The sequence below is a fragment of the Microtus pennsylvanicus genome, chromosome 22 (genome assembly GCF_037038515.1).
Source record: "Microtus pennsylvanicus isolate mMicPen1 chromosome 22, mMicPen1.hap1, whole genome shotgun sequence".
Classification (NCBI taxonomy): domain Eukaryota; kingdom Metazoa; phylum Chordata; class Mammalia; order Rodentia; family Cricetidae; genus Microtus; species Microtus pennsylvanicus.
This window is the reverse complement of record NC_134600.1, coordinates 34,039,091-34,064,469: the sequence shown is the minus strand read 5'-3', so window position 1 is coordinate 34,064,469 and position 25,379 is coordinate 34,039,091. Positions and strand designations below refer to the sequence as shown.

The 25,379-nt window shown below is 43.4% G+C and overlaps 1 protein-coding gene across 7 annotated transcripts in view; it reads left to right on the top strand.

Annotated features, from left to right (window-relative positions):
* Positions 1-25,379, top strand: part of Phtf2 (putative homeodomain transcription factor 2) — an 86,148-nt gene that overhangs the window by 54,825 nt on the left and 5,944 nt on the right. For 4 of the 7 annotated variants that reach the window (XM_075955893.1, XM_075955894.1, XM_075955896.1 and 1 more), the window contains 9 exons: positions 805-969; positions 2,409-2,595; positions 5,218-5,373; positions 7,628-7,846; positions 17,716-17,844; positions 18,585-18,857; positions 19,052-19,183; positions 20,989-21,075; positions 23,313-23,468. In XM_075955893.1, coding sequence (XP_075812008.1) covers positions 805-969; positions 2,409-2,595; positions 5,218-5,373; positions 7,628-7,846; positions 17,716-17,844; positions 18,585-18,857; positions 19,052-19,183; positions 20,989-21,075; positions 23,313-23,468 — 1,504 coding nt within the window. Of the gene's footprint in view, positions 1-804; positions 970-2,408; positions 2,596-5,217; positions 5,374-7,258; positions 7,433-7,627; positions 7,847-17,715; positions 17,845-18,584; positions 18,858-19,051; positions 19,184-20,988; positions 21,076-23,312; positions 23,469-25,379 lie in introns of those variants that run through there. The other 3 variants (XM_075955897.1, XM_075955899.1, XM_075955898.1) reach the window with 3 other exon arrangements.

The window sequence follows — 25,379 nt, the reverse complement described above, 5'->3', positions numbered from 1 at the left end:
ACCACTGAACCACCCCTCTAGCCCTTGGGATCGTTCTTAACTGCTCTTAACGTCATGATGTTGCTTTACAAAGTTGCTCTTTGAGATGAAGCCTAAACTCCAGAGCCAGTTACCAGATGACTCAGTTTTCTGTGTGTGTTTCCAGGCCGCCTCAGGGCCACCTGTCTGTGGAGTTTGTTCTTGTGGAATACATTTGTTTGTTTGTTTCTTCTTGAGGTTCATTTCTAGTCAGCAGTACCTATATAAGAAATAGATGTGAGGTGGTTTAATTAAATTCTGCTGCTTAGAAAGACGTTCTGTTTCTAAGATTCTTTGGTAAAGACAGGGCTAGGAAAAAGGCTGTTTATTACATGTTATTTGAAGCCATTTGACAGTGCCTACTGGTGAGTAAATACCCAGTTTCCCCACTGGCACCTGAGCACACTGCAGTTCTATTTTAAAAATACTTTGGGACAATACTTCTTTGAATATTATTGCTAACACATTGCAATATTTGGAGTTTCGGGGTGTGGAGATTTAAGTCCATCTCCTTTTTGAAAGGTGTAATATCTACATCAGGTAAAGAACTTTGCTTATTGGTTAGGTTATAGTTCCCTCCACCCTGAAGTCTCCTTCATTCACAGAGAAGTAGCACCCCACGTAGGGAAGGAACTTGAAATATGCACCATGATGATGCTTTAAATTCGGTGTATTTGCCTTTCCTTGTGCATTAATGAGCTCCTGTGTTCTGTAAGTCTTGGCATGTGCTACTCAGAAAATGATCATTTGTTTTTAACCCTCTTTCCAATGTCTTTTCTGCTGAAGGAAACTAAGAAAAGCCGCCCATTTGGAAGTCCATAGGGAAGGAGACGGATCTAGCACCACAGACAACACTCAGGAGGGGGTGGTCCCGAGCCACGGTGCAGGCTCCTCCTACGGTGTTGGCGCGGTCTTCAGAGATCTCTGGCACGCTGCTTTCTTTTTATCAGGGTTTGTATTTACTCAAGGCTTTGTGACATAAAGACGCTCTGACTCCAGATAGTGAGTGGTGGTGACTGTCAATATTACAGCCACATTACACACTTTATTTTGATAGTCAGAGTGCTATAGCTTAAGGGGAAATAGGATAAAGTTTACTTGGGGTTATGCGTAAATGTGTTATTTCCATGGGAATGAAAAGTGTAGTAAAGACTTCCTCCCTCCCTCCCTCTCTCCCTTCCTCCCTCCCTCCCTTTTTCTGTTTTGTTTTTCAAGAGACAGGGTCTCACTTGTGTCATCCTGGCTGTCCCGGAACTAGCTCTGTAGAGGCTGGCCTTGAACTCACAGAGATCCGCCTGCCCTTACCTCCCAAGTGCTAGCATCCAAAGTGCGCGACTACTGTCCAGATAGATGCATTTTTTTTTCTTTCCTTTTCTTTTAAAGATTTCTTGACTTATAAAATTTTTTCTCAAGTATTGTTTTACTCTGTTAATTAGTTCATTGTTTTATCAGTATTGTAGGTAATACACCATGTGACTTGTATTGCTTTTTACATCTACCTCAGTTTTCTAAAAATCATGTGATAATAAGCACTTTGAGTTAGTCAAACTGTGTCGTACAGTCTAAAAGTTCTTCGTTTGTTAATCCCTGGGTTTTTGTATCAATGAGTATTGACCAAATAGGAAAAAAAAACTATTTATAGCAGACTTCAAAATTAAATTAAACCTATCTCGATATGATATTACTAATACTTTGAACACTTAGTTTAGACCATTAAGAGTTTTGCTGGTTTACACGTGGCCTAGCATAAATTAGAAAGCTAGTTGGAAGGCTGTGGCTGTACCTGAAGGTGTTCAGTTGATAAATTCAGACAAGAGATACTACACATAGCCAATTCCTTTCTTAAGACAACAACTTTGCTAATCACCTCCCCAGCTTTTGCTAACTAATCCACAGATTTGTCATCAGTTTGTATTTGTGGTTTTATGATAAAGTTTATCATGCATTTAAGCAGTTGTATCCTGTGTTTATTTTTACTGTTCATGCCTTTGAACAGTAAAAATTCTTTTTCTTTGCTTGGTGTTTGGACAATGTCTAGAATAAAAATTTTGCCCAACTTGTTAGTGTTAATGTATTTTAAGCTTTTATTTTAAAATGATTATCTTTGTAAATTCATTAGATAAGTTATAAGAATTCTTTGATAAATTAGGACTTTTCCTTGTGAATTGCTATTTGTAAGACCTCAAAACCTCCCATAAACTAAACCAGGATTTTAAGTTGAATCGCTATTTTATCTGATATTATTTTTCATTTACTTCAAACAAAGCAAAGATAGCCATTAAAATTCTGAAAAATACTGCTTTATATAATTAGTACCAGAGTTTAGTTTCTGTCAAGCCATCCAGAATAAGCTCAGTACACATGACATTTCTGTATCTATTTGTTTCTAGGTCAAAGAAAGCAAAGAATTCAATCGATAAGTCCACCGAGACTGACAACGGCTATGTGTCCCTCGATGGGCGAAGGGCCGTGAAAAGCGGTGAGGACGGAGCACAGGACCACGAGCCTCAGTGTGAGACCATTCGAGCCGAAGACACGGCCTGGGCCGCCCGGACTCCAAGGAGCGTCCGTGCCAAAGTCAGTATCAGTGTGAGTTTGTGTGATTTTACGTCCACTAACATGAATTGCTCTCAAGTGTGTGTGTGTGTGTGTGCACACCGCACTGTGTAATAGTGACCCCCGTGTCAGCCCCACCCTGTCTGTGTGTGTGTGCTGTGTGTGTGTTGTGTGTGTGTGTGAGTGTGTGTGTGTGTGCTGTGTGTGTGTTGTGTGTGTGCTGTGTGTGCTGTGTGTGTGTGCTGTGTGTGTGTGTGCTGTGTGTGTGTGCTGTGTGTGTGTGCTGTGTGTGTGCTGTGTGTGTGCTGTGTGTGTGCTGTGTGTGTGTGTGCTGTGTGTGCTGTGTGTGTGCTGTGTGTGTGCTGTGTGTGTGTGTGCTGTGTGTGTGTGCTGTGTGTGTGTGCTGTGTGTGTGTGTTGTGTGTGTGCTGTGTGCGTGTGTGTGTGTGTGTGTGCTGTGTGTGTGTGCTGTGTGTGTGCTGTGTGTGTGTGCTGTGTGTGTGCTGTGTGTGCTGTGTGTGTGCGTGCGCGTGCGTGTGTGTGTGTGCTGTGTGTGTGCTGTGTGTGTGTGCTGTGTGTGTGTGCTGTGTGTGTGTGCTGTGTGTGTGTGCTGTGTGTGTGCTGTGTGTGTGTGTGCTGTGTGTGTGTGTGTGCTGTGTGTGTGTGTGTGCACACCGCACTGTGTAATAGTGTACAGTCTGAGTCTTTCTTTGTCTGACTTGTTCCCAGTTGTTTCTTTCTCTCAAAATGACAAAGTTTTGCTGTGTTTATGGACTGAACAATCACTCATCTCTCAGCAGCTAGTTGAGGCTCCAGCAGTCCCAGTGCATGTTATTGGTTCTTTTGTGCAAAGTCTGTTCTTTTTGTTCAAGATTGCTGCTCAGGATCTTTCATGGTTCTGCATAGATTTTGGGTGCTCTAGTTTTTTGGAGCAAGTGACTGGAATGAGACAAGGGTTCCCACTCCACTGTTATTCTTTATAATGTTTCAAGTCTTCTCTACAGTAATAAGACAACAGAGAGTTACAACGGGGATTATAATTGGAAGGGAAAAGTTAGATTATTTTTCTTATTTGCAGGTGCCATGAGTCTGTATTTAAAAGATACCCTGGACTCCAACCAGAAAACTTTTATATGTGATAAACACTTGCAGTAATTTACAGGATGCAAATTTAATATACCAAACCCAGTAACTTTTGTATTGAATGTAACAAACTTGCCGAGAAAGAAATTAGAAAGAATACCCCATTTATAATAGTTTCTACAGTGAGAACTTATGATACCGTAAAAAGAATCTGAAGAACACTTGACAGTGGGAAGACCTGAATTGACAGCATTAAATGCTGTGAAAATGACTAGACTACCAGAATAATCTATATTTAATGAAATCCTCATTAAAATTCTAGGGAAATTCTTTATAGAACTGGGGGAGGGGCATAAATCCTAAAATTCATAGGGAGATACAAGACTGTGGATATCCAAGCCATTCCTAAGCAAAAGAACATGGCTAGAGGCATCATGTTACGTGGCCACAAGCTGTACCACCCAGCCACAGTGTAAAAGCAGCATGCTGCTTCCACAAACACAGACTTGTGGACCATGGAACATGGTAGAAAACCTAGAGAAACCTATGCAGCTGTAGACACATCATAAAACTGTGAAAAGATTTTACTCTCTGTGTACAATTAATTTTATGTGTATAATTTATATTATTTAATGTATAATTTATTTGCCTGTACACATGTATGTATGCGTGCACCATTTGTGTGCCTTGTGTCCACAGAGGTCAGGAGAAGGCATCACAGTCTCTGGAATGAACTAGAGTCATTGTGAGCCACCGTGAGGGTGCAAGCCTTTAATCCCAGCACTCCAGAATATGAGCAAGAGCATTTTTGTGTTGAAGGAGGCAAAAAGATTTTCTGAGTTTTTCTAGGTGAATGTACTTCTATTTTGTAGTATCGTCTGTGAGTCATCGTGATTCTGTAGTTCAGTCTGGCTGCAATTTTTGATTACTCAGTGTTAGCTGTCTGGTAATATGAGCATCCTGTGTGTCATATGGCTCACACGGTTTCCAGTGCATGTTCAGCACATATTACCTGTGCCGGTACCTGGAGGAGCATGGGCGGAGCTCAGGCTTCCTGAGTCTTTCCGTTTTCAGACTGTCGAAAGTGTGAGTGTCTCTTACGGTTGATCATCATATGTCAGCCATGCACCCTCTTCCGACTGCTCGCTTCTCATCCCCATAACTTTTATTAAGTTAGTGATGGGCCTTCTAATTGACCAGGTAGCTTGATTAAATATGACTTTTTCCTAAGGTCTTTCAGCGTCTTTCAAATGGCCTCTGTTCCGTTTGTGTCTTTTTCATATTTCTGTAAGGTATTTCAGACCCTTTCCTGAACAAAAGTTACAGAATAATATTTGATAAATTACTTGAATAACTTTTAAAGAAAATGTTCATTTAAGAGTATAATTGCTAACATAAGATTTTTTTCTTCAGAAAATTATGTAGTCCTAATCAGTTTCTTGGTATTTAATGATATTTTGAAGGTATATGTGATATCTGTATTGTATAATTTGTAGAAATTGCTGTCTCGAAGCTCAGACATCATGGAATTACTTACAGTTCCCTTTGTCGGCTCCCACAGGATACCCAGAGGAAGACAGCAAATGTGTCTGACGAAGTCTCCAGCGAGGAAGGTCCTGAGGCGGGGTACTCACCGCGCGGCCATGTGGACAGAGCGTCTGAAAGCAGTCTTCGAAATAGAAAGGCGCACCATTATAAAAAGCATTATGCAAATGAGGTACACAGTTTGACCTTACATAAATGCACATATATCTGTGTTATATTACTTTCAACACTTGAGTGTTATTATTGAAATATTTCCCACCATTACCAATACGTATTGTTTTACAATCTTTTTTTTGAGGTGGGGGGGGACAGGGTCTCACTGTGTATCTCTGTTGACTGTCCCGGGACTTGCTGCATAGACCAGGCTAGCTCCAGTTCAGGTTCCCCTGCCTCAGTCTCCTGAGTGCTGACATTACAGGCGTGCTGCCACACCCGGCTCTGTCCTACGATCTTGATGGATAGTGTAGCGTCCATCAGTAGGTGTCCGTGCACCCTCAAGTTTGTATGACTCTTCATACACTTAGCGGGTTGTTTACTGTTTGTTTGCTGGTTTGGGGGAGGGTGCCTCTGTTGTACATGTAGAGTTCAGAGAACAGCTCGTAGGAGTTGATTATCTGCCCACCAAGTGAGTCCCAGGGATCCGACCCAGGTCAGGTGTCTAGAGAGTGCCAGGCTCGGAGCCAAGTGCCCTTACCAGCGGAGACAGTCAGCTGCCCCATATCAGTGTTTCCACAGTTCATTATAGTGACGTTCTTTTCCCAAGTTAATTTCTTTCACGTTGCTATTGCCAGTTATTAATTTACCCACACTACAACATTCAGCAATTTTCCTCTTTGATTCGATCTTTTCTTTTTTAATTTATTTATTTATTGGCTATCTCAAAACTTTCCCCAACTTTCTGACATCTCTAGAACTTAAAACTATTTAGGTAGAAAAATAATTTCATTCCATTAATGTTTACTTTCTATAAACAAGAAATTCCATTGCCTAGCTCCAAAGAAATACCCCTCTGATACTTTTTAGCCATTGCTACTCTGTAGTCTTTTCCCAGTATGCAGATACTTTTTCTGGATGATCTTGAGGTGAACTTATGGAGACAATGAGGAGACACTGTGTGTGGGTAGAGTGTGAGTAGCTGCAGGCTGCTGGGAGACAGCCCTCTCGTCATGTCTGCTCGGACGTCGTCTTCCTCTCAAGGGCTGCACTAGCAGACCCTAAGACTCGTGTGCCCACTTACGTATGACCTTATCACCCACAGCCTGCATCAGGCCAAATAACAGGAAGTCAGAATCTTACTCTGTGTAGTTAGAAATTCATTGCTGACCCCTCCCCTGCGTAACTAGCCGTTTGACCCCCACATGAGTCCTGCTCCTGGGATCTGTGCTGTCTGCAGCTGCTTTACCTTTTGGGTTCTTTTTGTTTTGTTTTGTTTTGTTTTATTTTTTTTCGAGACAGGGTTTCTCTGTGGCTTTGGAGCCTGTCCTGGAACTAGCTCTTGTAGACCAGGCTGGTCTCGAACTCACAGAGATCCGCCTGCCTCTGCCTCCCGAGTGCTGGGATTAAAGGCGTGCGCCACCACCGCCCGGCCACCTTTTGGGTTCTTGAAGAGCAGAGCACTATTCTTCTAAATTATATTTTTAAATAAATATTGCTTTGAAAACATTTCAACCTATTTCACATTTATAGTTAATAAACGTTGTATAAGGCTGAGATGTAGTTTCATTTATAAAGACTTTAAAATAAATGGTGTTTCAGCAGTTGGGTTCAGCTCCCCCAGATACGACCTTAGAAACAGCCGACTCTAAGGGACGTGTCTTACAGGAGAACGAGCCTTTAGGACAGCAGTTTTCAGCCTGTGGGTCGCGACTCCTTTGGGCCTCGCGTCAGATATTCTGTGCTCTGTCCTTGTAATGTTTTGCTGTCTCTGCCACTGTCCTTGGACAGAACGAGTACGCTTGTTGTTTTTGGAGAAGTAGCAGTGTACGTTTCTGATAAAATCTCTTGAGTCAGAAAGGACACACAGATTGCATTAATGTCAAAGACTGTCTCGATTTCAGGACGCCCCTAAGTCGGGTACTAGTTGGGAAGGATACACATATTGCATTAATGTCAAAAACTGTCTTGATTTTAGGACGCCCCTAAGTTGGGTACTAGTTGGGAAGAATACACAAATTGCATTAATGTCAAAAACTGTCTTGATTTCAGGACGCCCCTAAGTTGGGTACTAGTTGGGAAGGATACACATATTGCATTAATGTCAAAAACTGTCTTGATTTTAGGACACCCCTAAGTCGGGTACTAGTTGGGAAGGATACACAAATTGCATTAATGTCAAAAACTGTCTGATTTCAGAACGCCCCTAAATCGGGGACTAGTTGGGAAGGATACACAGATTGCATTAATGTCAAAGACTGTCTTGATTTCAGGACGCCCCTAAGTCGGGTACTAGTTGCAGCTCTCGCTGTTCAAGTTCCAGACAGGACTCTGAGAGCACAAGACCCGAATCCGAAACGGAAGATGTCTTGTGGGAAGACTTGTTGCATTGTGCAGAATGCCGTTCATCTTGTACCAGTGAGACAGATGTGGGGAATCCGCAGATTAACCCCTGTGTGAAAAAAGAATATAGAGACGACCCCTTCCACCAGGTTAGTTTACAGTGTCGGATTGCGCGGGGCTATCAGACAAGCTCCTCTGAGCGTCTGTGCAAATCTTACAGAGGTGACCGACGTTCACATCCGGTTAAAGTAATACTCACGAGGTTGTGTTGTTGTTTTTATGTGGCCTGTGGTCTGGCTTCACTGGACTATAGTCTCGGTGTTTATATTGTCATTGTGTCTCTGTCTTTCCGCATCTGTGAGCCTGAGTTAGAAGATGGAGTTTGTGGGTCAGTCTGTGTTTGTCCTGTTCAGATTCACATACTTCCTGGCCTTAAGTCTCCCTTAATATTATGATTCAAAATCTGTGTCAAATTTGAATGACTAAGCACCCATAGTCACAGTATCCAGTAGAAATACAGTTGTGTGTGCAAGTCTACATTTTCCATTACCCACAATAAAAGCAGTTCAAAAAGTGAAATTCCAATATGCATTATTTAGCCAAATATATTCAGCGTATTATTCCTTTACTATATAATTAATGTGAAAATAAAAATGATATAGATGGCCTTTTTCATATTAAGCCTAGAAACTTGAGTCTGAATCCTTAGTATACATCTCATTTTGGATTAATCACATTTAAGGTGCTGAAAAGTACAATTGAGTCCGGTACTGTGTTGAATTCTTTTAATGTCCAGTGTCTCATGTTAGCGAAATCCCTCATCTTCCTTTATGAACTTTCTCTTTCTGTACTCAGAATCTTGGTGAATGGCATCGCCGCCATTCATCACTCAGCAGTCCAGAAACCTGGATTTAAAATCCTCACCCTGGCTTAGGAGATGGCTCAGTCAGTCCAGGATCTACATACAAGCCTGAGGACCAGCTTAGGAGATGGCTCAGTCAGTCCAGGATCTACATACAAGCCTGAGGGCCGGCTTAGGAGATGGCTCAGTCAGTCCAGGATCTACATACAAGCCTGAGGACCAGCTTAGGAGATGGCTCAGTCAGTCCAGTGTCTACATACAAGCCTGAGGGCCAGCTTAGGAGATGGCTCAGTCAGTCCAGGATCTACATACAAGCCTAAGGACCAGCTTAGGAGATGGCTCAGTCAGTCCAGGATCTACATACAAGCCTGAGGGCCGGCTTAGGAGATGGCTCAGTCAGTCCAGGATCTACATACAAGCCTGAGGGCCAGCTTAGGAGATGGCTCAGTCAGTCCAGTGTCTACATACAAGCCTGAGGGCCAGCTTAGGAGATGGCTCAGTCAGTCCAGGATCTACATACAAGCCTGAGGACCAGCTTAGGAGATGGCTCAGTCATTACTCTTGTTGTGTAGCTTTGGTAGCTGGTGGGGCCAGGTTGGGGTGTCAGCATGGTCACTCTCTTGGTAAAAATCCCCCTGCTGTTTCCTTGCTCTATAGATACCAAGCTCTGAGCCTGATTTCAGGATTTGTTTTTATGGAAAGCAGGTACCATGTGGAAATGTCCATTATCCTGTCTTTACTTTTATTTTGACAGCCTTTTTGTTCATTAGTCTACCAGGTTTGATTGGATTTGCACCAGTCAAAGAACATATTAAAGAATGAAATGTTAAAAATAGCAAAAATGGTTGGGTGTGTTGACACATGTCTTTAAACCTTGCACTCTGGAGATGGAGGCAGTTGGGTATACAGGTTCCAGACCAGCCAGGACTAACAAAACAAAACAAAAGCCAGGGCTGTTACACAGAGAAACCAACCAAATAAAACAGTTTCGAATACCAGTAGATGGACTTTCCCTACAGATACAAAGTTTTAGTTTAAATTAAGAATAGGGTAGTTTTATGTGGGTGCATACATAAACAATGAAACAGTCAAGAAAAATGCAGGAATAGATTAGTGTTCTTATGGATCCCTAATGTACGGCATAAATGCATCAATACTCAGTGAAGAAAGATAAGACCATAAGATGGTGGGCTAAGTGATCGTCGACACATTACAATGTATTGCACGTAGCTACCGAGCGTAAAGGGAAAAGTCTAAAGCATTTAGCAAGAGTATAGAGTAGTCATCTCCATTACTTCAGCTTACCAGAGCTTCCAAAAACAAGATGGGGGACTTAGGAATGTCTTAATTTTAAAATCTTGGGCTTTCAAATTAAGCGATAATGTTACTAAAAGACAGTCCTCAGAAGATGTTTGTAACATCTTATCTGTCAATATTGCTGTACAGAGCTAAAGCAGAGGATTGGCTCAACAGACAGTGCTGGCTGTGGTGTGTGTGCTTTCAACACCAGCGCTCACTCCAGCGGAGGAGGCCAGTACCTCTCTGTGGGTTGGAAACCAGCCAGGGGGTTACCTGGAGAGAGATGGTCGCAGAAAAGGCTTAGGGAGAGAGGGAAGGGGAGGGAGAGAAGCAAAGGTGGGGGGACTTAATAGAAAAATAAACAAAAGGATCTGAAGCAGGTGGGCACTGAGTGAGTGTGGTCAGGGTGAGGACAGGTGTGAGAGACAGAACAGGTGAGCACTGTGTGAGTGTGGTCAGGGTGAGGACAGGTGTGCGAGAGAGCAGGTGAGCACTGTGAGTGTGGTCAGGGTGAGGACAGGTGTGCGGGAGAGCAGGTGAGCACTGTGTGAGTGTGGTCAGGGTGAGGACAGGTGAGAGAGAGAGCAGGTGAGCACTGAGTGAGTGTGGTCAGGGTGAGGACAGGTGTGCGAGAGAGCAGGTGAGAACTGTGTGAGTGTGGTCAGGGTGAGGACAGGTGTGCGAGAGAGCAGGTGAGCACTGTGAGTGTGGTCAGGTGTGAGAGAGAGCAGGTGAGCACTGTGAGTGTGGTCAGGGTGAGAGAGAGCAGGTGGGCACTGTGTGAGTGTGGTCAGGGTGAGGACAGGTGTGAGAGAGAGAGCAGGTGAGCACTGTGAGTGTGGTCAGGGTGAGGACAGGTGTGAGAGAGAGAGCAGGTGAGCACTGTGTGAGTGTGGTCAGGGTGAGGACAGGTGTGAGAGAGAGCAGGTGAGCACTGAGTGTGGTCAGGGTGAGGACAGGTGTGCGAGAGAGCAGGTGAGCACTGAGTGAGTGTGGTCAGGGTGAGGACAGGTGTGAGAGAGAGCAGGTGAGCACTGTGTGAGTGTGGTCAGGGTGAGGACAGGTGTGCGAGAGAGCAGGTGAGCACTGAGTGAGTGTGGTCAGGGTGAGGACAGGTGTGCGAGAGAGCAGGTGAGCACTGTGTGAGTGTGGTCAGGGTGAGGACAGGTGTGCGAGAGAGCAGGTGAGCACTGTGTGAGTGTGGTCAGGGTGAGGACAGGTGAGAGAGAGAGAGCAGGTGAGCACTGAGTGAGTGTGGTCAGGGTGAGGACAGGTGTGCGAGAGAGCAGGTGAGCACTGTGTGAGTGTGGTCAGGGTGAGGACAGGTGTGCGAGAGAGCAGGTGAGCACTGAGTGAGTGTGGTCAGGGTGAGGACAGGTGTGCGAGAGCAGGTGAGCACTGTGTGAGTGTGGTCAGGGTGAGGACAGGTGTGCGAGAGAGCAGGTGAGCACTGTGAGTGTGGTCAGGTGTGAGAGAGAGCAGGTGAGCACTGTGAGTGTGGTCAGGTGTGAGAGAGAGCAGGTGAGCACTGTGAGTGTGGTCAGGTGTGAGAGAGAGCAGGTGAGCACTGAGTGAGTGTGGTCAGGGTGAGGACAGGTGTGCGAGAGAGCAGGTGAGCACTGTGTGAGTGTGGTCAGGGTGAGGACAGGTGAGAGAGAGAGAGCAGGTGGGCACTGTGTGAGTGTGGTCAGGGTGAGGACAGGTGTGAGAGAGAGCAGGTGGGCACTGAGTGAGTGTGGTCAGGGTGAGGACAGGTGTGAGAGAGAGCAGGTGGGCACTGTGTGAGTGTGGTCAGGGTGAGGACAGGTGTGCGAGAGCAGGTGAGCACTGAGTGAGTGTGGTCAGGGTGAGGACAGGTGTGCAAGAGAGCAGGTGAGCACTGTGTGAGTGTGGTCAGGGTGAGAGAGAGCAGGTGAGCACTGAGTGAGTGTGGTCAGGGTGAGGACAGGTGAGAGAGAGAGAGCAGGTGAGCACTGTGTGAGTGTGGTCAGGTGTGAGAGAGAGCAGGTGAGCACTGTGTGAGTGTGGTCAGGGTGAGGACAGGTGAGAGAGAGAAAGCAGGTGAGCACTGTGTGAGTGTGGTCAGGGTGAGGACAGGTGAGAGAGAGAGAGCAGGTGGGCACTGTGTGAGTGTGGTCAGGGTGAGGACAGGTGAGAGAGAGAGAGCAGGTGGGCACTGTGTGAGTGTGGCCAGTTCTGTGCGTGGTCTGGCAGATGAACTTTAGATCAATGAGACACTGTTTTTTACTGATCAGATTTCAAAAAAAAATTTAAGAGATCAGGCATAGCACTTGGGGGTAGAGGCAGGCAGATCCCTGTGGGTTTCCGGTCAACCTGGGCTACCCAGAGAAACACTGGGGGTGGGGGAGAACAAGCTAGCATAGCTGTGATGGTTATTCTTCAATGTCCCTAGCTGGATCTGGAATCCCCTAGAATCCACCTTGGGTGTGCTTGGGTGCAGACTCATCTGAGGGGAAGATAGGTGGTACCATCCCTTAGCTAAGATCCCAGACTGAATACAAAGAAAAACAAAGCCAGGCAAGTCTTGGCCTTTCTCCTTTTCTGTTTCCTCATTGGTACCGTAGACCGCCACCAAGATGCCCCTAGAACCACGTCTTTCCTACCGTGATACACTGTGCTGCAGCTGAGCTGGGAGCCGTGGAGGCTTGCGTACTTTTTGCTAGGTATTTCGTTTCAGTGATGAACAGCACAGCAGGAGTAAAACCAGCAGGCAAGCCTTGTAATAAAGCAGTTTATAGCAATGGAATTTAACTTGGCTACGTGTCAGCACGAGTAAGTTTTATGAATATAAATTCTCAATTACAAATTGAAGTATGAATTTTTTGAGTGAAAGCAATTTGAATAACTGTGTAGTATACCATTTATATAAAATTTTAAGGCATTCAAAAAGTGTATTTATGAATTAAAGCATATGCAATTGGCATATAAAAACATGCCAGGGAATAATAAGCATGAAATTTAGACATGTGAAACTTGGTGATTAGCCAGAGAAGTATACAAAGTAATTTCCAAGTTTACCTGAAATGTATCACTTGAGCAGAGTGAGAAGAAAGGTCAATTAGGTCAGGTCACCTCTTGAGTAGCTGAACGATAAGGTTTTACTTTAAAAATATACCCATTGGTTTTGGCTTCAGGCCCATTGCAAAATGACAGAGGAAAGCAAGCTCCTTATGAGATGTTCAGAGTCTGAATCGGGTGTTTACAAAGCACAGCATAGAAGACAGGCAGGAGATAAAGTAGCTTAGGTGAGAAATTAAGGAGTGGAGAGCATGGTTTTTAGGATGTAAGAGACTGAGCACATTTACATGAGAAGAAGCTGGTACAGAGAAATCCAAAGAGCTCTAACAGAAGGTAATGCCCGGTTGTCGCAGGGGTAAGCACACGCTCTGGGTAGCAGAAAGGCGTGCATAGAATGGGCAGAGCAGTGGAGACCCAGGAGGCTGGGGTCCTCTAAGGAGGAAAAAGAGCCAAGAGAGGGGTCTGAAGTAACGTTTCTGTGGGAGTCCAGAGGGCAGCTTAGCCAGGAAAGGATTGATAAATTGAAGGATAATGATGTTTCAGAGGCGGGGTCAGATGGGAGGGTGCCACTACTGACTCATTTTGGAGGTGAGGCAGTTCCTGCTGTGGCCAGGGGAATAGCTAAGGGTCCCCGGATCTGAGGGACCTAGTAGTGACTAATCCCCAAGACTATGTGGTGTTGGCTGAGGAGCATGTAAATATTCACCTGGGCCACTTGAGTGTAGTAAATGGATTGGCAGTAGCAAGAAATATCCGAGCTATTTTCCCTGTGATTCCTGAAATTAATAACTTGGCCCTATATGTTTGCTTTATCCTTCTGTTTTTCTATGAGATTAAGAAAACCCACTTGGCACTCTATTCTGCATATCTGATTGGTATCCTACACTAAGATTAGTTAGTATTGGTTTTGGAATAAGGGCTCTTTTTTCTGTACAATTTCATATTTCCAGGCTTACGGAAGGCTCACACTTTTCAGTCTTACTAGTTGTCAGGCAGTAGACTTTAACTTCCTTTAATGAAAAAGCTACCAAGTTGTTTTCTTGTCTGGCTGTAGGTCTGCGCTAGGTTTGCAAGACTGTTTTATGTCTCCCAGGAAGATGGAATGTCTCCTTGGGAAGAAACACTGAGCATTCGGATAGGCATGTTCTCAGAATATTGCCAGGACATAGTTTCCTGATATTTATAAATAGTAACAAACGTTTCATAGGAGAAAAATTTCCTCTGCTATTTATGGCTGGGTATATAATGAAACTCAGCCATGTTCAAGTGATAATATTTTCCGCTAGGTACGGCTGGATTCTAATGACTGGGTTCCCATACTTGGAAACACCACGTAAAGCCGTTGTCTTAGTGGATTTATTTGAAATAAAACATAACATCATTGCAATTCAAGGTTTCCGTTTTGAATGAAGATAAAAGGGAAGCACCGGAGATCTGGGGTGAAGCTGAAAAAATAATAATGAAAAGAATCCCAACTGTTAGCTCGAAAACCTAAATTCTTCAGCGTGTAGCCTTCACAGGTCACATGCGACCCACGGCAGCTGCGGCTGCTCTCAGCACATCCTCCGAGGCAGTGCCATGGGGCAGAGGCAGAAGATGACTGAACTGTGATCCTTTGGTCTTAGGAGCCCTTTAGCATAGGTTCTTGTACGGTGATGCTCTCTCCACGCTGTCTCTAGAAGTCTGTGTACGGTGATGCTCTCTCCACGCTGTCTCTAGAAGTCTGTGTACGGTGATGCTCTCTCCACGCTGTCTCTAGAAGTCTGTGTACGGTGATGCTCTCTCCACGCTGTCTCTAGAACCCTGTGCACGGTGATGCTCTCTCCACGCTGTCTCTAGAAGTCTGTGTACGGTGATGCTCTCTCCACGCTGTCTCTAGAAGTCTGTGTACAGTGATGCTCTCTCCACGCTGTCTCTAGAACCCTGTGTATGGTGATGCTCTCTCCACGCTGTCTCTAGAACCCTGTGTACAGTGATGCTCTCTCCACGCTATCTCTAGAAGTCTGTGTATAGTGATGCTCTCTCCACGCTATCTCTAGAAGTCTGTGTACAGTGATACTCTCTCCACGCTGTCTCTAGAAGTCTGTGTATGGTGATGCTCTCTCCACGCTGTCTCTAGAACCCTGTGTACAGTGATGCTCTCTCCACGCTGTCTCTAGAACCCTGTGTACAGTGATGCTCTCTCCACGCTGTCTCTAGAAGTCTGTGTACAGTGATGCTCTCTCCACGCTGTCTCTAGAAGTCTGTGTACGGTGATGCTCTCTCCACGCTGTCTCTAGAAGTCTGTGTACGGTGATGCTCTCTCCACGCTGTCTCTAGAAGTCTGTGTACAGTGATGCTCTCTCCACGCTGTCTCTAGAAGTCTGTGTACAGTGATGCTCTCTCCACGCTGTCTCTAGAACCCTGTGTACAGTGATGCTCTCTCCACGCTGTCTCTAGAAGTCTGTGTACAGTGATGCTCTCTCCACGCTGTCTCTAGAACCCTGTGTACAGTGATGCTCTCTCCACGCTGTCTCTAGAAGTCTGTGTACAGTGATGCTCTCTCCACGCTGTCTCTAGAACCCTGTGTACGGTGATGCTCTCTCCACGCTGTCTCTAGAACCCTGTGTACAGTGATGCTCTCTCCACGCTGTCTCTAGAAGTCTGTGTACAGTGATGCTCTCTCCACGCTGTCTCTAGAAGTCTGTGTACAGTGATGCTCTCTCCACGCTCTCTCTAGAACCCTGTGTACAGTGATGCTCTCTCCACGCTGTCTCTAGAAGTCTGTGTACAGTGATGCTCTCTCCACGCTGTCTCTAGAACCCTGTGTACAGTGATGCTCTCTCCACGCTGTCTCTAGAAGTCTGTGTACAGTGATGCTCTCTCCACGCTGTCTCTAGAAGTCTGTGTACAGTGATGCTCTCTCCACGCTGTCTCTAGAAGTCTGTGTACAGTGATGCTCTCTCCACGCTGTCTCTAGAACCCTGTGTACAGTGATGCTCTCTCCACGCTGTCTCTAGAACCCTGTGTACAGTGATGCTCTCTTCACGCTGTCTAAAGAAACCTGTTTTTTAGCGTGTATTTGACAAAAGCACACCCACATTGAGGGTTCTTTTGAATAACTCGAAGTTGACCGGTTCTCATGCCCATCTCTTCTCTTGCCTTTTGACTGTAAGAAAATGAAGCCAAGTGTTGGTAAAAAAAAAAAAAAAAAAAAAAAAAAAAAGTGCCTGGGGAGAAGTGCTTTGAGGACAGCGGAGATGCTGATATCTTCCTTCTGTTCCTAGATGGACCTCCATTGTACTAACATAATCTTTGTGTAATTGAGCAGACCTGTGGTTTCTGTTATCCAGTGAGACTCTGTTATTACTTGGTTAAAATCTGTTACGTCCTTGGCTCACCTAACTCTGTGTGGGTTAGTGTTACTGACAGCCTGACAGGTTTGGAGTCTGAGGAGAAGCACGCTGTGAGGGATTGCGTGCCTTAGCTAAGTCTCCGGACACGCCTGTGCTCAGCTTGTCGTTCCAGTTTTCATACATTGTGTGTCCAAGTCCCTCCCTGCCTCCAGAGTGCCAGGGAATGAACGCGAGCCCTCTCGCGTCCTAGAGAACACTCTACCTGTAAGCCACACCTCCAGCCCTTTTCTAGAGTAGTTCAGAATCTATTAAGTTTTCAGAGAAAATCTGATGCATATTTTGATACAGAATTACTTCTCTTCTAAACTGGCATATATTGTTTGTCACAAGTTATGAAACATAACTTGTAGTAAGGTAACAAGTTAACAGTAATATTTCAACGCTTGTAAACCCCTCAAGTACTGAAATATATAAAGACCATGAAAGTATTTAGAAAAGATAAAAATGTTTAGAAGAGATAAAAAAATCCCTTTTCTTTTTAATATATTATTGATTTTTTTAGACAATTTCAGTTGAAGTTTATCGATGCACCTTTATCTCCCTTGTATGAAAAATTACATTTCTTAAATTCATGGAAATATTTTAGAATAGTAGAATGTCAACAATTTGTTGATCATATTTCTCAGGTTACTGTGAGTGCCAAACATATTCTTTATATAAAATGTGGGAAATATATCAATCCTTGAGATGTATGTGAGCTAGCGATACTGTGACGTAAACAGGTGAGGCCCGCTCCAGCGCAGGCCTTAGGCGATGCGCCGTGGCATTGTGTGTTGTGGCATAGCGTGTTGCTGTGAGAGGTTTGTGTTTGTTGCTACCTGCAGCCCAACTATCCCATTACCTACTCCACACCTCTACTGTACGTCCAAAATGATAACCACGCTTTGCAAGTTTGTAACTGTTGTTATTTCTTGAAACATTGGGAAATAAAGTATTGTATTTCAGAAAATATTTGTAATTCTTAATGTTTCTTCTTAAAATGTTTGCTAAAACACTTTGAAAAAAAGGCTTAATTGATTCTTTCCAGAAATGCTGTTTTAGAATGCCACAAAAGTAACAAAATCAGTTAATATTTGGCATCCATGTTTTTTTAGCCTTAAATAGGTTGGATGACAGCTAAGTACTTTTGCTAACATATTTTGTTGCATATTTAACTTACAGGATATTTGTTAAGGTTCTACATTTTTATAACTGCAGTTTCTTATGTGATCTGTTTAATGTATAACTAATTTTAATTGAAGTTGTAATGTAGCTAAAATTGTATGTGCATAGATATGGCTACTATACAGATTAATATGTTCCACTTACAAATTTACCAATTTTTATTTAGTGTAGTTGTGATTTTACTCCACATACAGCTATGTATCATTTTATAGACACTTTTATCTGTGAATGTAATAAGTGTGTTTCTCTTTTTTTGTAGACTCATTTGCCTTGGCTTCACAGTTCCCACCCGGGCTTAGAGAAAGTCAGTGCCATCGTGTGGGAAGGCAATGACTGTAAGAAGGCAGACCTCTCTGTGCTTGAGATCAGCGGGATGATAATGAACAGAGTGAGTTCTGAACTTGTGTCCTTTAGGGAAAGGGTGAAAGTTAAGGATTTATTGAATAGTTACTTTTTTCTCCTCTTTGGGGGATTAGTCGATACAGGGTTTCTCTGTGTGATCCTGGCTGTTCAGAAACTCTGTAGACCAGGCTGGCCTCGAACTCAGAGAGAGATCTGCCTCTGCCTCCTGAGTGCTGGGTTAAAGATATGCACCGCTACCACCGGCACCTTTTTTTTTTATTATTATTATTACATTTTTGCTTAAATTTAAACATTTAAATTCCATTTATTGTTTTGGGGCTAGAATGCGTGTGTCACAGTGCGTTGTTGTTGAGGACCCTTTCAGAAGCCGTTTTCTCCTCCACGTGCGGGTCCTAGGGATGGCACTCAGTTGTCAGGGCTGATGTCAGGTGTCTCCATCTGCTGTGCCGTCTCATTGGCGCCTCAACTTTTCCTTCAGCAAATTGGGTTTAATGTAGTATTGATCTCAACACTCTAATATTTGTAAATATTTCTAACTTAAAATAATAACTTGCATAGTTTTCTCTGAGATTGAGCTTCCTTTCATCTACTTATCAATTAGAGATCTTGTGATTAATGTGTAACAGGCTCTTTCATAATGTATTAAATTTAAAAAAAATTTAAATCCTATTATAAAAAAGTGAAGTTTCATTAGAATTCATTTTACCTTAAATTTGATTTATGTCCACTTTCTTTTCTTCTTCCCCTCTACCCCTACTTCCTAAGGTGAACAGCCATGTACCAGGTATAGGATACCAGATATTTGGAAATGCTGTTTCCCTAATCCTGGGCTTAACTCCGTTTGTTTTCCGACTGTCCCAAGCAACAGACTTGGAGCAACTCACAGCCCATTCCGCCTCAGAACTTTGTGTGATCGCTGTTGGTTCTAACGAAGATTTCATGGTTCTCTCTATGGTCCTCATAAGCTTTGTGGTTCGAGTATCTCTTGTCTGGATCTTCTTTTTTTTGCTGTGTGTAGCAGAAAGAACATATAAACAAGTGAGTCTGAAGAATACTAGTTTACCCTTTCGTAGCCCTCAAAGTGTTCCTTAGGTGTGTTCGTAGTTCACAGGACACTGTGACGTAATTGTTTGTTTGCTTTTATATTAAGTCATAACAATTCATATTTCATATAATAATTATATAAATTATGCAATATTTTATACAGTACTCTTCACCTTAATCTTTTTTAGCGACTGCTCTTTGCAAAACTCTTTGGACACTTGACATCTGCAAGGAGAGCTCGGAAATCTGAGGTTCCTCATTTCCGGTTGAAGAAAGTGCAAAATATAAAAATGTGGCTGTCTCTCCGTTCCTATCTCAAGGTAGAATGCTATTGATACATGCACTCTATATGTAGATATATCTTTCCCAGCAGTTACCATGTGCTATTGATACATGCACTCTATATGTAGATATATCTTTCCCAGCAGTTACCATGTGCTATTGATACATGCACTCTATATGTAGATATATCTTTCCCAGCAGTTACCATGTGCTATTGATACATGCACTCTATATGTAGATATATCTTTCCCAGCAGTTACCATGTGCTATTGATACATGCACTCTATACGTAGATATATCTTTCCCAGCAGTTACCATGTCTTGTCTGTAGGTGTGGGGTTGTCAATAGAGCCAACAATTTCTCATCCAAAGGCTGGATTAAGGATTTCTGTTTTTTCCCTAGAATAGTCCTCACGAACCAGCAGAGGGAGCCCCCTACTTATAAACCAATCTTGGGGACTCTAACCAATGCTCTTCTAAGTCACTGTGCAGAGCTGTCCCTACGTGCTGCTCCGTCTCTGATGGCTTAAATAATATTGATGTTTGTGGACGTGGTGTGAAAACGCTAGACCCTAGGAAATAGACCCGGGGTTGATTTTAATAATACCATTTTTCCTGGGGATTCTTTTTTATAGTAAATAACAGTGAGGTTTACTATTTATGGAGTATGCAGACATGTTCAAGGATGTTTATGCAAACAGTGAATGATAAAGTTGTCCCAAAGACTAAGAGTCCACTGAACTAGATCTTTAAAGCTTTTTCTTCTGAAGTAACAAAGAAATAGAAAACATTATTTGCTTTTGCATTTTAAAATTTCATTGTTCTCTTTATCAGTTTGGTTTTTTAAATTTAACTCAATGTATATTAGGAAATGCAACAAATTGACAGTTTTCCCCTCATTGTTACATTTATGTTTCATGAAGGATGAATATGATTTTCTTGCTTGGTTTAGTTTAAAATTCCGAACCCTAAGTAGGTGCTATATTCTTTTATACATTGTTGATTCTATTCTGAAAAATTCGCTAAATGTTAATCATGTTACATTCGCTCTTAATTAGAACTAAATTATCCTTGCAGCTTCTGTCCTGGTCCCCGGCATTCAGTCCTTTCTGCTCCCAGAATACATCTTGAATCTGTTCCCAATCCTTGTTTCCGTGTCCACGGCCTTATTGAGATCCTTGTCATCTGTCTCACTGCTTCTCTGGCATTAGCGTTCCTTCCCTCCATTACTGTCTTCAGCCTGCCAGGACCCTACAGTTTTCTCGCCTCTCTGGAAGTCTGTTACTCTCGGATAAGGAACAGAGCCTTAGTATGTTCTGGCTGCTGTTTGTGGTCTGGGCCCTGCTCTCCTATCTGTCTCCTGGCTCTCTGGACACCATCTTCCTCTCCTAGGACAGTGCTATATGCCATCTTGTTCTAGAGATGATGTAACATGCCACTTTCTTAGGAACACTCACCAGGCAGATAGACACCCCTGACCCACAAATCTGAATTAATCTCCCTGACATTGACCTCCGAGCACGCGGAGGATACATTTCCTCCATAGTTCAGTACACAGATGTCAGATGTGTCTGTGAGTGTGAGTTTAGTGTGAGCATCATAGCTCAGCTGTACATGTATCTCTGAGTGAGTTTAGCGTGAAAAACAGTTACACTAAGGGATCTATGCTGTGTAGATACCACCTTTACAGTTGTAAAATTATAAGGGAGTAACAACACATTACAAAACAGCTCATCTGGCAAGTTAGGTACATTTCAGCACTGTAGGTTATGACCAGCTTGTCGCACCTTAACTGGAAGCATGGAAATTCTCCTTTTTAAAGTGTTTTCCCCTTTTTCCCTAGCGTCGAGGTCCTCAGAGGTCAGTGGATGTCATCGTTTCGTCTGCCTTCTTGCTGACAATCTCAGTTGTATTTATTTGCTGTGCTCAGGTGAGTTAACTTGTTACATCCGTCCCTAGATAAATATTCAGTTCCTAAGCAGAATTTTTAATATCTCTCGATTACCTTAGAGGGTGTTAGATATCGTTGTCTTGTCTTTGAACGAGTGTGTTTTCATAGATGCTTCTCCCCCACAGCTTACATCAGTGAGCGTCTCTTGTAAATCCCCCCGCATGTTCCAGTATCTTTCATCCGTTCACGTCTCGGGTGTCTTTGTTGCCACCTTCTCGTTCTTCCTAATTGCTTACTATTCTGTCTCGATCTTCTTTTGTTTTAGGTTTTACACATACACATGCTTACAGTGCAGGCTTTGAACCACATGAGAACACATAAAGCGAAAACTTGGAGTTAACGTATTCTCTTAGATATAAAACCCTTCAACAGAATGTTTCAGAGGGAAAGCCTGAACTATCACAGCTGTGAGCCACGACTAAGGTGGTTTATCCCTGTAGTGGAGGGATTTTCAATTTCAGAAAGTCCACTGATGGAATTTCATACCTATGGTTTGCTAAAGGAAAACATTACAGGTATCTTAATACATGAAGAAAATAAATTATGATTCTCAGCAGAGAATTAGTATTTATTCTACAAAATAATGGGTTTCACCATGACACCTCAGACATGTATATATGTATGCTGACCATCTTCAGAGAATGGTTGGGATCGCAGCCACATGCGCGTAAACAGAGTGCTGATTTTTTGCTTTTTAACTTCAGTAAGCTTCCTAGAGTTCATCGGGAAGCAACAGTCCAGAGCTTTGAGCAACATGTTGCCTGAGCAGAGATATGGACTGACTTCGGCGGTACAGGGAGACGGTGTTGTTGCTAGAGAAGGGGAATGTTCAGTGGGTGAAACAGTCCTGCAAACCGTGCAGATTATACGATCCGGTGCCGTCATAAACCAACCCAGGAAGGCTGACGTGATGGGAGTGAAATAAGACTAGAGTGAATCAGAAGTACTTCATACCGGAAAACAAATCCTAGACAGATAGAGATTTAAACATAACGAAATTTTAAATCCAATCCCAATTCTAAGATCTGGGAAAACAAGACTTCAGTGGGAATGTGTTTACAGTCTGTCTTCACAAGTCAATAAGAAAATCGTCCTAACAGAAAAAAAGTTATAAGAAACATGGCTGAGTATACAGTGGTGCCACTGTTTAGAGATAAATCAATATGCACCACCTTATAGAGTTGAAGATGTGACTGCCCGTGAACTAATAGTTTTATCCCTACGTATTAATACCTAACAGAAGTCTTGCATATGTGGCCAAGGAAACACAAGACCATTGCTGCATTGTTGGTAACAAAGAAATTGACAACACCGTAAACGCTAATTGTTGGAGCAGACCGAAATCGTTATAGTTGATTCTTTTACTATAATTAATAGGGCTTAAAATGAACTAATTTAAAGCGGAATGTTTCAACATGGGTAAATCTTAGAAACAAGGGTCAGCAGAATAAAAAAAAACAAAAAAAAAAAAAAACAAAACTGGAGCTGGCCAGACGGCCCAGAGGGCAAAGGTGCTTTTTTTTCTAAGCCTGTTTGGTTATCTGAGCTCAGTTCCCAGAACCAACATGGTGGATGTGGAGAACTGATTTCCTGAGGGTTGTCCTGACCATCACACATGCATGCATTGTGGCGTGTGCATGGGACTGCTGGCCTCCCTCGGGGAGAGCGGGGATGTGAGAAAGAAAGTACATGGATATGTGTTGGGTGGTAACACTGACGTAAAAGTCGAGAGATGGATGGGTGTTGAAGGTTAGGGATACGGCGCCATGATAGAGTGGGAAACCACTCGCCCGGCCTGCACAAAGCCCTGGCTCTGTCCCCGGTACTAGGAAAGGAAAAATAAAGCCACAGGATGAATAGGGGTTTGTTTTCTTATAAATTATTAAAAACCTGCATGGAAAAGATAAACACAAATTTTACCTTGGGGGTAGAGTTGTGTTGGTTCAGAAAGCAGGAACAAAGAAAATGTCAAGGTTTTAACTAAATTTGAAATACTGTTTCAATCTGAAGTAAATACTGTAAAATATCAATATTTTAAAAGTACAACTGTCAGAACCTGTAACTATTGGTTATGTTATCCTCTGTACTTCTGATGTGCAGCAGCATTTCATAAGTGTCCTAAAAACACACTGCTCCGTTCACGAGCAGTCCTGTACAGTGGCATTTTTGTTCTGAAGCGAGGTGAGCCGCTCACACTGCTGCTCTGTGCCCCCCAGCTGCTGCACGTGCACGAGATCTTCCTCAACTGTCACTACAACTGGGAGCTGGTGATCTGGTGCATCTCCTTAACGCTGTTCCTCCTGCGGTTCGTGACTCTCGGGTCAGAGACGAGCAAGAAATACAGCAATACCTCAATATTACTTACAGAACAGGTGAGTTCATTCTGTTATCAGTGAGGCTCTGTCGTCCACAGTCCAATTGTGTGTGTGTGTGTGTGTGTGTGTGTGTGTGTGTGTGAGAGAGAGAGGGGGGGGGGGGAGGGAGAGAGAGAGAGAGGGAGGGAGAGAGAAAGAGGGAGGGAGGGAGGGAGAGAGAGAGAGAGGGAGAGGGAGGGAGGGAGGGGAATGGAGGGGAGGAGGAGAGAGGGAGGGAGGGGAATGGAGGGGAGGAGAGAGAGGGGGAGGGAGGGAGGGGAATGGAGGGGAGGAGAGAAAGAGGAAGGGAGAGAGGGAGGGAGAGAGAGGGGGAGGGAGGGGAATGGAGGGGAGGAGAGAGAGAGGGAGGGAGGGAGAGAGAGGGAGGGAGGGAGAGAGAGGGGGAAAGGGAGGGAGGGGAATGGAGGGGAGGAGAGAGGAGAGAGAGAGAGGGAGGGAGGGAGAGAGAGGGAGGGAGGGAGGGAGAGAGAGAGAGAGAGAGAGAGAGAGAGAGAGAGAGAGAGAGAGAGAGAGAGAGGACGACTTGCCGTTATCAGTTCTGTCCTGTAATGTATAGTCCAGGGATCCACCTCAGGCTGTCAGTCCTAGCAGAGAACCTTTCCCTGTGAGACATCTGACCAGCCCATGTGTACTTACAAATTACAATATTTTTGCTTATTTCCTATCTTTCAGGAGCATATTTTTGTTTTATTTGATTAAGGTCATTTATGCTTTGAAGCTAAAGTTAAATTTTGATAGTATGCAAACCTTTCTTTGGTATTTCTGCCTTGATCCAAATCTCAAATCTAACCTGCAGTGTTACGTCCCATTTTCATTCGGCAGGAAGAGAATAGTGTTTGTAAAATGATAGATTTTAAATCATTAGTGGGACATGATCGCTTTGCATTGTAACAAAACCATGTTAGAGAAAATTTAAATTTTTATTCAATAAAAAGAGCAAAGCATAATAATTTGGATAATTGATTTAATTTTATATGAATTTGCTAAGTATTTCTTCTTGCTATTCCATAAGAGTTGTACAAATGTTTGCCAATGACCTTGTTTGAATATTTTAGTTAGGAAGAGCTTGTATTTTAAATACTCAGTAGATAAATAGGCTCCATTAGATGGAAGAGGAAAGTTACCACAAAGATAATCGTCTCTAACAGTCACTGGGTCTCACGGTCAGCCACTTCCTCATGGCTTCCCATTCACCTCCTCCTGCACCTCCTCTCCTGTTCCCCTGTGGACTCCCGACCCTGTGCTGGCTTACGTGATTTGGGTTGCCGAATTAGGATTTCTGCTGACGTTACCAGCTGTCCAGGTCATAGTACCTAGAACCTCGACCAGATCATTGTTAGTCCACTAGTCCATGGTTGGGCTGTGGCTGCCTGAGTAAAGAGGGAAGATGAATCAAGTGAGTGAGCACAGTGTATGAGCGGCCTAGAGCTAGAGCCTTTCCAGACAGGGTAACTAAGCTGGGCAGCACCCCAAAAATATCAGAGATGGGTAATAAAGATAGCGAATATTTGCATTGCTTTCAGAATAAAAAAATCATGAGCCAATTTGTTGAGTTTATTCTGTTTCTATTTATTTTCTAAGTTAAGTTGATCTGGCCCTGAGAATACAATGTTTACCATTTTAAGTTTTCTTATTATTAAATAAGTTCATTATAAGATTTGAAATATATAGTAATATATAAACATTAAAAACCATTTGTAATGTAATACCCAGAGACGCACTATTAATATTGTGGTGACTGCCTTTTAGATCTGTTTAAGAATGTATTTATTGGGGTCATGAGAGGAGAACCCTCAGAGACAGCTGACCTGAGCTCATGGGAGCTCATGGACGCTGGACCAACAGCTAGGGAGCCTTTCTGGGACCCACTGAGGCCCTCTGCATGTGTGTGACATTTGATGTGTTTAG